This window comes from Rhinolophus sinicus, chromosome 17, assembly GCF_057876585.1.
Source record: "Rhinolophus sinicus isolate RSI-liver-muscle chromosome 17, RSI-T2T, whole genome shotgun sequence".
Taxonomy (NCBI): domain Eukaryota; kingdom Metazoa; phylum Chordata; class Mammalia; order Chiroptera; family Rhinolophidae; genus Rhinolophus; species Rhinolophus sinicus.
The window spans coordinates 6,986,155-7,001,102 of record NC_142517.1 but is presented as its reverse complement, the minus strand read 5'-3'; the positions used below and the strand labels follow the sequence as shown (position 1 = coordinate 7,001,102).

The following is a 14,948-nucleotide window of genomic DNA, read 5'->3' as shown; positions in this document are numbered from 1 at the left end:
GATATTTTGGTATTTCTGTAAATTTTTTTTTAGTCATCTGTGAATATTTTTGGGCTTTGTTTTGGGATGCAGTGAAGTTACTTGGAAACAGTTTAATTCTTTGGAGTCTTATCTTAAACTTTGTTAGATGGCACCATAGTATTCGGTGTAGGGCTAACTTTTTCCTCTGCGACTGAGGCAGAACTCCTTTGAGTACTCTTTTAGTACTCCATGATTATGATGTTTTTCACTTTGGTTGGTGGGAACAGGAATTATTCCCGGCCCTGTGCAAGTGCTATTAGCGTTTCAGGTGGTCCTTCCCTGGATTGAGTAGTTGCCACACTTGCAGGTCCTGACTAGTACTTAGCTGAGGACTCAAGGGGAACCCCCTGAAGATCTCTGGAGTTCTCTGTGCAGTGACCTCTCTGCCCTCTGCCCTGTGGACTTGAGCTGCCTTGGCTTTCCTGGACTCCCTGCTCTGCCTTCTTAACTAAGATGTGGGTCTCTGCCTGGGTTCCTCTCCCTGTGCCATGGCTTAGAAATTCTCCATTTGGTAAGCTGGAGCAGACATAGGGCTTACTGTGTGTTTTCTCATCTGCCAGGGATCGTCACTGTCTTTGGTTGCCTGATATGTAGTGTCCTGCAAACCTTTATTTCATGTATTTTGTCCTTATTTATTTTAGGCAAGAGGGTAAATCTAATCCCTATGACTCCATCTTGACCAGAGTAGTAATTAGAGTATAGGCTCTCTTGGCTTCATTTTGAAAAAGACTTACCCTGTAGTGGGAGCCCCAAACCGATATCCTTAATAACTGTTCATTCTAGTGGAGAGAGAACCTATTTTAGTATCTGTATGCTAGTATACTTGAAGAATGCCTCAGACTTAACTGTTTCCCCGAAAATAATTCCTAGCCGGACAGTGAGCTCTAAAGCGTCTTTTGGAGCAAAAATGAATATAAGATCCGGTCTTATTTTGGGGGAAACATGGTACCCAGATTGAGCCATGTGCTGACCTGTGGCTCAGTCACTATGACCTGAGAAATGGTGCATTTCGAGTGGCCAGTCTCCTGGGCCACAGCTATGTTTCTACCCTAGTGTTCGTTGTTGAGATGGGGCACTAGAGTTGACAGTTCTGCCATTACGATGTGGAGAAGGGACATGGTAGCCCCCCAAAAGGAGGGGATGCTGGACAGGTGAACAACAGGGAATTTTTATATATGTGACACAGAATGAGATAGTGTCAAAGAAGAGCAAAACTTTCTGTTGTGATCGGGTTCAAGAAACTCTGAAATACCTTTAAGCTCCATTCAAACAACTTCAGCAAAGAGATCTGAATAAACTCCTTTCTCAACTGATAGAAATTATACTGGGTTTTATAGAATTTAGGGGAAAGGACCCAATAAAAGATGAGAAACATGGAGGGAAAAGAGAAAGAAAGTGTGTTTTTTACAAATGTAAGCAGGTGTGATTTATAATCTATCATAATTTCCTATGCTGTAATTTTTTTCTTTTTTTTCTTTTTTTTAGTGCAGTTATCTAAATTTTGAAGTTGTCGTACAGCTGGGGGATAGGATCTTGGTTTTGAGCTCTTTATCTTCTTAGGCCTTTTGAGGAAAAGCAGAGTTGAACCAATGCTATCTGAATTGGGTCGTTGATCTGAGCCTAAATAGTCTGGCTAAATAAAGAGTGCTGCAGAACTCAGGCTGGGTTGGGGCACCTGAGCAGGGCTGTTCGGCACCAAACCTGCGTAAACAAGGGTCCTCATGGTTGTTTCTGGCTCCTCTTAGAGAACAGCCCACTTCCTTTGAAGGGTCACTTCACTTCTGATTTCCTATTTTCTCGTAGAATCAGAATGTTCTTTGTAAAGTGTGTAGTGAAGAGGAAGGAGCCCTGGACTCAGAGTTATAAGGTCAGGGTTCTGTGCAGTGACCTCTCTGCCTTCTGCCCTGTGGACTCGAGCTGCCTTGGCTTTCCTGGACTCCCTGCTCTGCCTTCAGAGGGTTTGCCTCTGAGAAAGTATGGCAGGCCAGCGTCTAGCCTTTCCACTTGGAGGTCACTTCTCAAGTGGAGGTTCCGTGCCTCAGATGGGAGTTTGGTCTGTGAGTAATTAGAAGAGAGGTTGGTGAGTGAGCCCAGGTTTGGTAATACTAGCTTTCTAGATGAAAATGTTCACGCTTGACATAGATTTCCCAGAGTGCATCAATGGGGCCAGCCAGGACTGTGGTTCTGTAGCAAAAACAAAACAGAACAATAAAAAAAACCCCAATCATCGGAATGAAGAGTAAATCAGTGGTTTTTGGACTTTTTCTTAAAACCAAGAACTACACTTAGAGATAAAATATTTAAAAGCTGATGAAGGGAGGGATGGATGGAAGATCTAGACTAGATTTACCCCTTATCTGTCTCCGTGCTCGTCAGAGGGGTTGGAAAATTGCTATAAAAGTTGACTGTTCCTTCCAGCTCTAAAATTCTTTTGATTTTCAAAGTGTAGGGAATATAATGACTTAGAGACTATTATTACTGCCTTAAAATATTGTGGAAAAAATAAGTTACTTATAATGAATGATTTTTGTACTTTATTTGGCATAAAGATTCTATTTCTTTCTTTACTAGTAAAATATAATAAAGGTTGAATTTTTTTCTTTGGGGTATACAAAAATCTCTTAAGCAAAAATACTGATCTCTAGTCAGTTGTTAAAAATTATTATGAGTACTATTCGTACATAACTTTGCACTTACCTTGTTTAGGTAATTTTATTTCATGAGAGGGATTAATCCTTTTATTTTTCATTCATAGGGTTCTAATCTTAACATTTTAAGTAATCAGATTTCAAGCAAAATATTTTTCCTTATCTATTTTCTTTAACTTAAGCATATTTTTGAGAAAAATTAAATTTATCTTTTTGGAACAGGGTCATTATCGTTATTGTGCTGCTCTTTCTATGCTGGGGGAATATGACTGGGCCCTGCAAGCAAACATTAAAGCTCAAAAACTCTGTAAAAATGACCCTGAGGGAATCAAGGATCTAATTCAGCAGCATGTAAAGTTACAAAAACAAATAGAAGACCTGCAAGGTATTTCACCTAAGATTCTTTTTGATTATAGTCAAATTCCCTTTAAAACTTTGGAAGATGGATTTCTTGGATTAATGAAGGACCATTAATCAATTCTCAGATGATTTGTACTTACTTTGTTATCTTGATCAGATCACTTTTTTCCATTTCTATCTGTATAGAATTACATTAGTGTTATATTCCATTAGGTAATCATAAATGATTTGTATTTTTATTTGAAACATTCAGCAACAAATTATTATTTATTCTTTTGTAGAAAAATATGCCTTCCTGAAATTTTGAATGAAGCAAATCCTTTTTGAAACAAAATTGTTTTAAAATTGTCCCCGTCAATAGAGTTGTTTGATGTTTTTGCACCAACTTTGTGGCATGTATATATATATGTGTGCCATGTATATATATATATGTATATATGCATGACACATATATCAGAAATTAGTTATCCAGGCTAGGAATTCTAGACTTTCGTTCTGCCCTTGTTTTCTCTAAGTCATTTTGCTTTGTCCAATGCCTGAAATTCCCCCACTCTATGCTTTCAGTGTATAGGTCTTTCCCATTTTTTCTTCTTTGGGTATTTAGTGTCTTATGAAGCTGAGCTGAGCGGTTCTATTTCACTAGCAGATGTTGTTATCCAACATAACATGATTATAAGATTGTGAGCTCCTTGAAGACAGGTACCATCTCTGAATCACATTTATATATTGCTGCATTTAGTCAATGACCACATCTAATGGGATGTCACATAAGGTCTGTGTAACATTTTGTTGACATGGTCATAAAACTGAAAACATCTAGAAATACAAAATTGCTTAGGTTTATATTTCAGTTCTCTGAATGTGATGTTCTCCACTGTCAGCTTAAATGAAATTTGAAAATCTTTTACAATATGTGTTGCCAATGCATTGATCACTGTGTGTGTGTGTGGTTCATTTTTATAGGCCGAACACCAACTAGGCATCCAATTAAAGCCTTTTACGAAAGCAGGTGAGTAACTCTCAGTCCAGTCAGTAGCTGCTACTTAATTAGCATGGCTTTGCCCTGTGATTTTAAGAATCTCTGCGTTTGAGGCTTTAGTAGTAATAGGAACCACAATAAAGTTGGAGATGGATGGAGATAGGTGGTTTTTGAAGTGTTCCTGGGAAAGATCAGGTGACCTGTGGATTGCAGGATTTGTTTAGCTGACTATTTTCCTGAGCCATTTGCATATGTAGATATTAGAGATACGTAGCCTAAGCCTGTGGGAAAAGAGGGGTGAAATGTTAATGGGACGTTACTGTGTTTGAATGGGGCCAGTTTTGGCCATCAGGGTCCTGGCAGCAGAGAGCAGCAATGAAAATCGATTAAGCTTTCCCGCCACATGCTGTAGGTACCTAAGATACTGAAGCTGTTAAATTTAAAACAGAGAGACTTACGTATTTTAATAGAAACCAGAATACATTTCTTGAACTGTTCTTAATCTAGTTTGAGTTTTAATACCAAATTAAAAATAATATTTACCTATAAAGCCCAGTCTCAGAGGTAGAGATCCTTTTAAAAGCAATCTTGCTTTCAAGGAAAAAGGCTATGCTTGCTAACACCTGTTTCTTTGAAGGTTAACTTGTTAAAAATGCACACTAATCAATAAAAATAAAATAGTTGTTCTTTTTATCCCCACTCAGGGCCTCCACACCTAGTCTATCAGCACCTGCGTTTAGAACTTCACTTAACTTTGTGGAGACCGAAAAAGATTCCAGAAAAACTAATCACGAAATGGCAAACGGTGGTAATCATAATCTAAAGGTAAGTTCAGTTAAAAACTGAAATTAAAATTATTTCAAATATAACCTCATATTTTTACAATGATATTTCGGTGATAATGGGAACTAATACCTTGGTGATAACGAACCTTTTTTTTTCCTGTCAATATCAAGAGAACGATTCTGTCTTTTTAATAAATAATTTGGTGACCTCTTACAACTACATAAAGATAATATTTCATAACAGAATTTCTTTTGAAATCCCTTATGTGTGTTTGCAAAATATTTTCTTCTGAATTTCGTTTTACCCTAAGATAATTCTCTGTATGGCTTCCCTTTACATGTCTCTCAATCAGTCACCTGAGAATGAGTGACAGTGGGGTCTGGTAGCCACGTTACCCGACCCCTGACAATGCTTTGGATTTGTTTCTTTCCTCCCTTTTCTTTTTTTGCAATCTACTTGGCTGCCTGGCCCTGCACCAGCCGACCCACCCAGTTTGTGCTGTGCTGGGCCTGGGGGACACCCAGTCTGGTCTCTGTCCAGGGTTTCCCCAGCCCTTGATTTATTGCTGTGCTCAGCAAAACCTCGATCTGATGGTTTCTTAGCGCACCTCCAGGCCGCTAGCCTCGCACCGTCATCCGGCATCCAGATAATCTGTATTGGGAATTTTTCTCTGAACTTGAGTGGACTCAAAAGTCAGCAAGTCCACGTTTATATTTCTCCCCAGTGTTTGAGGGGAACAAGGAAAATGGTGTTTAGATGTGTGGTAGGCTTTGGAGGGAACTTTTCCAACCCACTGTATAGTTCTCTATTGTTAATAATGAAAATCTCAAAGAGGCCGTATTCAGTTAGGGAGAGGAGCATAAGGAAAGATGTGATAGTATTAATTTATACAGACACTTACTGAACAACTGCCCTGACGAGCATCATGCTAGATGACAGAAATAGAATTGTCATTTCAGAATTTGTGATAACATAATCTCTTATCATTTATCATTTTGTTTGTTTATTCATTTAAGCTTAACCACCTAGGTATTTTAGGTGCTTGGATAAATTCTGTCCTATTCTATTTTATTATTTAGCTATTAGATTCTTCATAGATGTTTTGTTTTTTGTGTCTGTGGTTTTTGTTTTTTTTGAGAGTTTCACTAATTGCATTTTCCTGGGTAGGCGGTAGATGAAGCTTTGAAGGTAGATGATTGTGACTGTCATCCTGAATTTCTACCACCATCAGGTGAGTTTTTTTCTTACGTCAGTTGTTGCTGAGTTAATGCAGTGTTGCCTGAACTTCTATGCCTGAAAATTGGCACAACCTCATCTATAGTTCCTGTGGTTCTCCTTTTACTTTACAATGCCTCAGTGTTAAGGCAGTATTGAATATTGATTTGAGATCCACGCTCAGTCTTTTCATATTGTTGATAAATTTAGTTTTTGGAACTCCAAAGTAATGCAAAGGAAAGATGAAGCTCTTCTTGGTCTGCTACCTAATTTCCATTAGGCCAGTGCCTTTTCAAATTTTATTTCATTATCTTCCCCCAGCCAAGGAGCCTTTTTAGACTTTTTTTTTCTAATTGCCCTCTTCCCATGAAATTTAATGCCACGGATACTGTTTACCAGTTTATGTACTGTGTGTATATCTCTGCTTTGTATATAAAAAAGAGGTCAAAATTTTTCATCTCCCACTAACCAGTTTTCACCCTGTTGTGGGTATTGGAGGTGATGTCACCCCTGTTGAGAATGGATGCTTTAGGCTGATACTAGTTTATTTTAAATTGTATGTGCTGAGTGCATATGTTTATTTACATGTCTAGTAAACCTGGAGACAGTAGGACCTCAGTGACTTGACATCATTGGGAAAAGAAGCGAATTTCCATGCTTCATGGATTTCTGTCTCTCTTCATACTGCCAAATTTTGATGGAAACCATTCTAAAGTGGATTATATGCTTCCCTGCCTTTTAAAACAGAGTTTAAGAAAATACAGATATTCTTGATGACACAAGGTTGTTACGCATAAGTTATTTATGTGAAGCTTTCATGTGCTCCTCCCAGGGTTCTTACAGAGAGATTCTTGGCCGTCTGGGTAGTGATCCTATTGCCCTCTTTTCCTATCTCTCGTGTATTGGTTCTTCTGTTTTCAGCGTTTTTGCTCCTGGCAGCCTTTTGCTTCCTGCAAGTCTATCTTCTCTTAGGTTCCAGTGCCATATATCCAACTCTTATTACTGGGCATTTCCATTTGTTTAGCACATTAGCAGAATTACAGAGAGGGGAGACTAAGGTGATTGGCTTACCTGATGTAACTCTAATAGCATGTGAAAAATTTTTGAGGATAAAACTTTTTTTTTTTTTTTAAAAACAGCTTTTTAATTTATCATTATTTCTTAGGCAATTATTATCAAACAGTACGTTTAAATAAATAAATACTGTCTACACTTCAGCATCTACATTCACTTGAAAAAAATTGAGGTTCCAGGGTTAGGGTTAAGTAGTTTTGCCTTAGGTCACACAGCAGAAATCAAACTATTAATTGAACTGTTCTACCTTGTTAGAAGCCTCTTGTTTTCTGAGGCCACCCAAACCAGCCCAGGCTTTTATCCCCTCTTGATACATAGGCTCTGACTTGCTAGTACTGCCATCTTTCCCCAAAGCTTCCATCAAATACACCCATCCGTACTGCTGTGCTCTCTTCTACCAACTTGGTGCATGTCACTCCCTGCCCAGAAGTGTGCAGTGGCTCCCTACTCCTGCCCGTGGGGTAAAGGCTGAGCTCACGAGCTGGAGAAGCAGAAGCACTAGGCCTGGACCACCCCCCACCCGCTTTTCCAGCCCCTTTCCAACCTTGTGTCCTTAACCAAACTTGCCAGGTCACACAGGCTTAAAGTGAACTTCATTCCTGAGTTTGACCCGTTCTCTCCAGATTCTGCTTGTTCTTAAAACTAAACACAAATGCTACATCTGCACGAACTTTTCCCAGCCACTCCAGCCTAAGTGATTTCTCCTTTCTCTGAGTTGTAAGAGAAATTAATTACTATGGAATTAATCTTTTTTTAAAATAATTTTTTATTTTTCAATTATAGTTGACATAGTGTTATTTTAGTTTCAGGTGTCCCAACATAGTGATGAGACATTTACATAACTTATGCAGTGCTCACCCGGATAAGTCTTGTACTCATCTGACACCATATATAATTATTACATTATTGACTACATTCCCTGTGCTGTACTTTACATCCCTGTGACTGTTTTTATAACTGGCAATTTGTACTTCTTAATCCCTCTCCCTTTTCACCCATTCTCCCCCACATCAGGCAACCATCAAAATGTTCTCTGTATCCGTGAGTTTGTTTCTGTTTTGTTAGTTGGTTTATTTTGTTTTAGAGATTCCACATAGAAGTGAAGTCATACTTAATATGATTTGTCTTTCTCTGACGGACTTATTTCACTTAGTGTAATACCCTGTAGATCCATACATGTTGTTGCCAATGGTGAGTGAGATTTCATCCTTTTTTATGGCCGAGTAATATTCCATTGTTGAATGTACCGCATCTTCTTTATCCATTCATCTACTCATCATTTCAATGGACACTTAGGTTGCTATTCTTGCTATTATAAATAATGCTGCAGTGAACATAGAGATATATATATTTTTTTGAATTAGTGTTTTGGATTTCTTTGGATAAATACTAAGAAGTGGAATTGCTGGGTCCTTTTTTGTCTATTATTATAGTCTTTGTATTGAAGTGTATTTTGTCTGGTGTAAGTGTTGCTACCCCAGCTTTTTTTTTTTTGTTTCCATTTGCATGAAGTATCTTTACCCATCCCTTTACTTTCAGTCTCTGTGTGTCTTCTGATCTGAAGTGTGTCTCTGGTAGGCAGCATATGTAAGGGTCTTGTGTTCTTTTCCATTCAGCCCTCCTATGTCTGCACTTAATGCATTTACATTTAAAGTAATTATTGATAGATATGTAGTTACTGCAGTTTAATATTCATATTTTTGACTTTTTTTCCCCCTTCTTCAAGAAGTCCCTTTAACCTTTCTTGTAACACTGGTTTGGTGGCGATGAACTCCTGTCGCTTTTTCTTATCTGGGATCTTCTTTTCTTCTTAGTGGCGATTGCTGTTTACTGTGGTGACCCTCTTCCCATCTGATTATAAACTACCTGAGAATAGGAACTGTGGCCTCTATCTCTCTGTATCTACTATCGGCCTAATAATAATAATCATTACAATTTATATTTATAATAATTTTATAGCATACATAGAAAAACATATTCAGTAGCTTCTTTTTTGGCTTACCTGTTTGTAGTTACATTAACATGCAATATTCCTTCCTTTGCTTTCTTATACAAAGTACATGTTTCTTATTATTAAACTTTCAAGCCTCTAGATTATTTTTGGGTGTGTACAGATTTCAGGAACAAATACTTTTGTATTCACAGGTCAGCCTCCAAAACATAAAGGAAAACAAAAATCCCGAAATAATGAATTGGAGAAGTTCAGGTATGTTTTTATCTAAAGTTTTTTTGGTGTTTTTTTTCCCTCTCATGTCTTCCTCCCTAGAAAAAAGGGAGGAAAAAAAATCTCTTTCAGGTAGTGCCTACCTTTACATAGGTATAGTATAGTGGTTCTGAAATCCCTTTCAAATATCAAAGGAATATCTTTAGGAGAGGGTCGTTTTTGGCTAGAGGATTATGAATTCGGGATGTTAATACTAATTTCTGAAAGTCATATAATATGATATATGTTAGTATTAATTTTTAATTTCAAAATACATGCTCGTAAGAGGAAAGACTACTCAGAGAAGTATGAAATGAAAATTAGTCTCCTTCCCCGCTCACCTTATTTCATTCACCTCTACCACAGCCTTTGCTCGTGGCTTCCTTTAGGAACTCGCTGTTACCAATTTCCTGGCCATCTGGCAGCTTATTCTGCACACACAGGCGTGCGTTATGTGTATAATTAGAGGCCCTTTTGAGTGATTATCATGAGAGGAAAGTTTTTACTAATGAACTGACAACTTACAAAATTAGTTCTACCAAACATCCCCCCCCCCCCAGTGCCACAATTAACAGTAGGGACTCTTGCCATCTGCCTGTAGAGTTAACCCCCCATTACCTACAAAGATAGAGGTTGACTGCAAAGTGAACTTGTAAACCTTACAATAGATACAGAAGTTCATGAAGTTAATGAGCGTGATGCTGGAGAAACTGCAGAGTATTTCTGCCAGTTATACCAATTGTCAGTTTTCTCTCCTTCATATCTTCAGGCTGATTTTTTTTTTTTTTTGGTAGGTGCTTCAGGAGAGTGATTTGAATATCAAAGCATTACAAGAAATGAGTAGAGCCCCGTTTAAAAAAAAAACAACATTGTTTTTTAAACGTTAAATACAAAGCAAGGGCATAGAATATTATGTTGTTCTGTTATTTGGTAGAAAAATCCTGAGTCTTCCTCCTTGCCCCTCCCCCCAGAAGTAACCAAAACCAAATATATGATTTTTCTTTGAATGCATAGTTATTGTTTTAATCTGTTTTGTTAAAGGTAAAGTTATTTTCCTGACTTCTCGTTTCTGTTTTCAAATAGAAGTCTTCTTATTTGAATATGGGGTTATGGGGTTGTGTGATGACTAAATGGGACAACCCCTTAAAACACTTAGCACTCTGGCATATGATACATGCTCAGTACCCTTGAACTATCATTATTGGTATCACTGTCATTTTCACTGATGTTAGAACCAGTCTGGCCTGCAACGTGCTTTTATCTCTTTCAAAATATCTTGTGTATCTTCCCGTGTCAGACCATGGAGAGCTTCATGCTTCATTTTCATGGCTGCACAATATTTCATAGTATAGATGTATAGTTGAAGAAATTTCTAGAGTGGAATTGCTCTGTCAAAGGGGATGTGTAATTTTAACTTGGATAAATACTGCCAAATTGTCCTCCCAGAAAATGAGCATTGTTTAGAGAGAATGCAGTATAATAAGATAGATAGAGCAATAGATGGATCGATTGATCGATCGATAGATAGATAGGTCTTTGACCCCAGTTCCTGGCACAAAGCTTCTTAAACTCTTGGAAGTTGCTGAGGGGTGAGTGGTAAGAGTGGCTTGTTATTCATGAGCCCCTTGCCACCCTATCTGAGTTTATACCAATCAAGTGACTCTACCTTCAGGGTTGGGGCTGGTCACCAGAAAGACCAAGTATGTGAGTGCAGGGTTTGAACTTTCAGCCCCACCCCCGATCTCTGAGAGTTGGGGAAGGGGGCTGGAAATTAAGTTCAGTCTCCACTGGCCAGTAATTGAATCCTTCATGCCTATGTGATGAAACCTCGATAAAATCCTCTAGACGTCGGGACTCAGGGAGCTTCTGGGTAGATGAGCACATTGAGACGCTGGGAAGGCAGCCCACTCTGGGCTGGCATGAAAGCTGTGTGTCATCTCACTGCCCCCAAACTTTCCCACTTATCTCTTCCATTGGGCTTTTCCTGAGTTCTATCCTTTATAAGAAACCGGTAATAATAAGTAAAAAGCTTTCATGAGTTCTGTGAGTCATGCTAGGGAAGTGTTGAACCTGAAAGGAGTCATGGGAACCCCTGAATTTGTAGTCAGCCTGGGTACTCTGCTGTGGCTGCTCTGAAGTGAGGGAGTCTTGTGGGACTGACTCTTTCACCTGTGGGGCCTGCATTGACTCCAGAGTTGGTGTCAAATGGCGTTGAATTATTAGACACTTAGTTGGTGTTGGAGAATTGGTGTGGAAAAATGACAGCTGTTTGGTGTTAAAAACCCCACACATTTGGTCTCAGAAAACACCGGCTAGAGTACCTGAATCTTTCTTACCTTCACCGGCATTGGGAGTCAGACCTTCCGGAATGGATATGTCCTCTTAGATTTTCCCATGAGATGGAGCGCCTTGTAGTGTTCATTGCACATTTCTTGTTTCAGCACTATGTTGTTTTTGATGACTATAGATTTGTAAGAACTTTTGATGATTAATGCATAAGAATATTTTTTTTTGAAAAGCTGTTTTTCCATATCATCTTTGTAATCAATTCATCTGGTCCCCCTCCACCTCTAATTTTGTAGCAATTTTTATTGAGATTTCATTGGATTTAGAGATTAATTTGGGGGGTAATCAGCATCATGGAAATACTTCTCTTCAGGAACTTGTGACTCTCCATTTACTCAGTGTGTAAAATGAGCTTCAGTAAATATATATTTTTTCTTTATATAAGCAGGACAGTTTTATTTTAAAATAATTCAAAGCAACACTTTTCTCTTTTAGTTCTAGTTCACAAGGGAGTTTACCAGCAGATTTGAAAAACATCTTGGAGAAACAGTTTTCTAAATCTTCCAGAGCTGCACACCAGGTAAAGGGAAAGGCAAACCCTGAACACAGCGTTTTTCACATGAATTGAGTCTAATCACATACAGCGCTAAGATGTCTTTTTTTATGATTTTAGTTGCGGACATAAAATTTAATGTCTGACTGCTAAGAAACCAACCTCTCAGGAATATAGATGCTCACTTTTTCATTATGTGGACCAGACATTTACCTAATAGCTGACAGTGCAGAGTTGCTTGCTTCCCGAAGAGTTAACTAGAGGCTTTGTTCTGCAGGATTTTGCTAATATAATGAAAATGCTGCGGAGCCTAATCCAGGACGGCTACATGGCGCTGTTGGAGCAGCGTTGCCGCAGTGCCGCCCAGGCCTTCACGGAGCTGCTCAACGGATTGGATCCTCAAAAAATCCAGGTGAGATGGCCAGGCTCGGTCCTCCAGGTGGCCAGAAGAGGGTGCCCCATTCGGCCTGAGGGTTGCACTCGGCCCGGGTTGAGACGCTCTCCTTGCTTTCTAGTTGGTGTTTGTTAAACTCCTGGCTTTTTGTCTCATGAAGTACTAAATCAAGGACTTGAACTCACTTTAGTCACATCTTTTCATCTGGAAAGAAAATATTAGCTAGGTGAAGAAATAGTTTGGGCAAGATTGTAAGAGAGCCGATGTCTTAATTGGTCGCTAGTACCCACTTACATGCAAAAGAAAATGACTGCAGTTATTCTAGTCCACTAAGAACCATGCCTTCCAAGAACTCTGAGATGGCGAGTCTGTGTTGTAAATACTTGATAGCAATGCATGTTTGCAAAACATATTTTCTAATTCTGTCTGGCCTTTACCCAGTCATAGCGATCAGTGAGACTTTGTCCCCTTTTCTGCTGTGGCTGAGGAGTTAGTGTGGTGCCAGTGGGGCAGAATCATGTTCAGATTTTTTTTTTTTTTTTTTAAGATTTTATTGGGGAAGGGGAACAGGATTTTATTGGGGAACAGTGTGTACCTCCAGGCCTTTTTTCCAAGTTAAGTTGTTGTCCTTTCAATCTTAGTTGTGGAGGGCGCAGCTCAGCTCCAGGTCCAGTTGCTGATGCTAGTTGCAGGGGGCACAGCCCACCATCCCTTGCAGGAGTCGAGGAACCGAACTGGCAACCTTGTGGTTGAGAGCCCGCGCTCCAACCAACTGAGCCATCTGTGAGGCAGCTCAGCTCAAGGTGCCGTGTTCAATCTCCGTTGCAGGGGGCGGAGCCCACCATCCCTTGCGGGACTCGAGGAATTGAACTGGCAACCTTGTGGTTGAGAGCCCTCTGGCCCATGTGGGAATCGAACTGGCAGCCTTCGGAGTTAGGAGCATGGAGCTCTAACCGCCTGAGCCATGGGCCGGCCCCTCATATTCAGATTTTTAACCAGAACATTTCTGTTGACAGCAATTGAACCTCGCCATGATTAACTATGTCTTAGTCGTCTACGGCCTGGCCATCTCGCTCCTCGGAATAGGACAGCCTGAGGTAAGACTGGTCACAGAAATAATGAGCAATTTAAGTGTGTTGATTTTAGAAGATAGATTAAAAATAGTTTTCTCATTTTGGTTTATTTCCTTCTGCGTACTTTCTTGGTGATATTTTCTGAAATGTCTAAGTTTAATTTAGTTTGCATTGTCTTTATGGAAAGAAAGAAAGTTTAGTTTGTGTTCCCATTAGAAAAAAGCTATGTCAGACAACCATTTGGGAAACATAGTGCAATAGTATGTATCGTTTATGGCTATCTGCGTGTCTTGTAAAAGTGAAAAAACACGAACTAGCCCTACATCAAATTTAAGATAATGGTTGCATTTAGTGATGGAAGGAAGGAATGTGCCTAGGGAAGTTAAGAAAGGGAGTTCAACTTTGTTTTATTAAAAAAAACAAAAATTAAAGTAAAAATGATACTGTAAATATCTCTTAGTTCTGAGTGGTGAGTACTTGGGTATGTTATTATTTTCTAGAGTGCTGGCTTCTAATAACCATGTGGTTATGCTTTGCTTTCCATGGTTTTGAGTTTTCGATAAAGGTTGGAATAGCTCCAGAATTACCTCAGGTGTGATATGTCCTTTCTGCCAACTTGTGCTCCACACTTTCTTGGCTAGATGAAGGCTTAACCCTAATTGCTACCTAATAAGGATCAAGTTATCTTTTATGTTCACTCTCCTAGTGGTCCACAGTGCCTGCGGTTCGTTTTCCTTGTGACGTGCTTCTTTCCTTGTTCCTGATGTGACAGATGAATGCCTTCCATTAAGGCCTGTCTGTGTTTCTAGTAGATTGCTGTAGACAGGACTTCATGCTCTCAATTCTTTTATTCTTGGCAGAGTAATAATAAATTTCTCATGTTTTGCTTTATTGAATTGAAGAGATACTTTATTTCATTTGTGATTTACTCTGAAATTGGTGAGACTGATGAAAACAAACACACATGTATGATAGAACTTGGACCTTTAAAAGAACTTTATCGTTCAGAGTAGCCCCAGAAGGAAGCGATATGTTTACTCCAGTGCAGCCCTTACCTGGAACATTTTTGGAATGCCTCCTTTGGAACTGGCCTCAAAGCTTCTTAAAACTCCATTTTGTAGTGATATCTTTTTTCACCCACAGTGGGGTTGCCAGTGTTGCGTAGAGCCAAGTGTCTTGAGTATTTTTTCCAAAACAAAATTTATTGAAAGCACAGAGGTTTCCACAGTTGAGAATATTCAAAAGGATGTCCTCTGAGCAAAATAAAGCTGTTACTACAGAGGTACTTTTAAGATAAAGCATTTGTCAGATGCCACGCAACATGGTGACACCACTGGCATGCCCGAGCTCCCAAGG

The 14,948-nt window shown here is 39.1% G+C and overlaps 1 protein-coding gene across 2 annotated transcripts in view; it reads left to right on the top strand.

Annotated features, from left to right (window-relative positions):
• Positions 1 to 14,948, top strand: part of TTC3 (tetratricopeptide repeat domain 3) — a 106,258-nt gene that overhangs the window by 36,871 nt on the left and 54,439 nt on the right. For both annotated transcript variants that reach the window (XM_019730308.3, XM_019730305.3), the window contains exons 12-19: positions 2,892 to 3,054; positions 3,993 to 4,038; positions 4,713 to 4,833; positions 5,962 to 6,025; positions 9,229 to 9,289; positions 12,068 to 12,152; positions 12,403 to 12,537; positions 13,536 to 13,616. In XM_019730308.3, the coding sequence (XP_019585867.3) occupies positions 2,892 to 3,054; positions 3,993 to 4,038; positions 4,713 to 4,833; positions 5,962 to 6,025; positions 9,229 to 9,289; positions 12,068 to 12,152; positions 12,403 to 12,537; positions 13,536 to 13,616 (756 nt within the window). The remainder of the gene's footprint in view (positions 1 to 2,891; positions 3,055 to 3,992; positions 4,039 to 4,712; positions 4,834 to 5,961; positions 6,026 to 9,228; positions 9,290 to 12,067; positions 12,153 to 12,402; positions 12,538 to 13,535; positions 13,617 to 14,948) is intronic.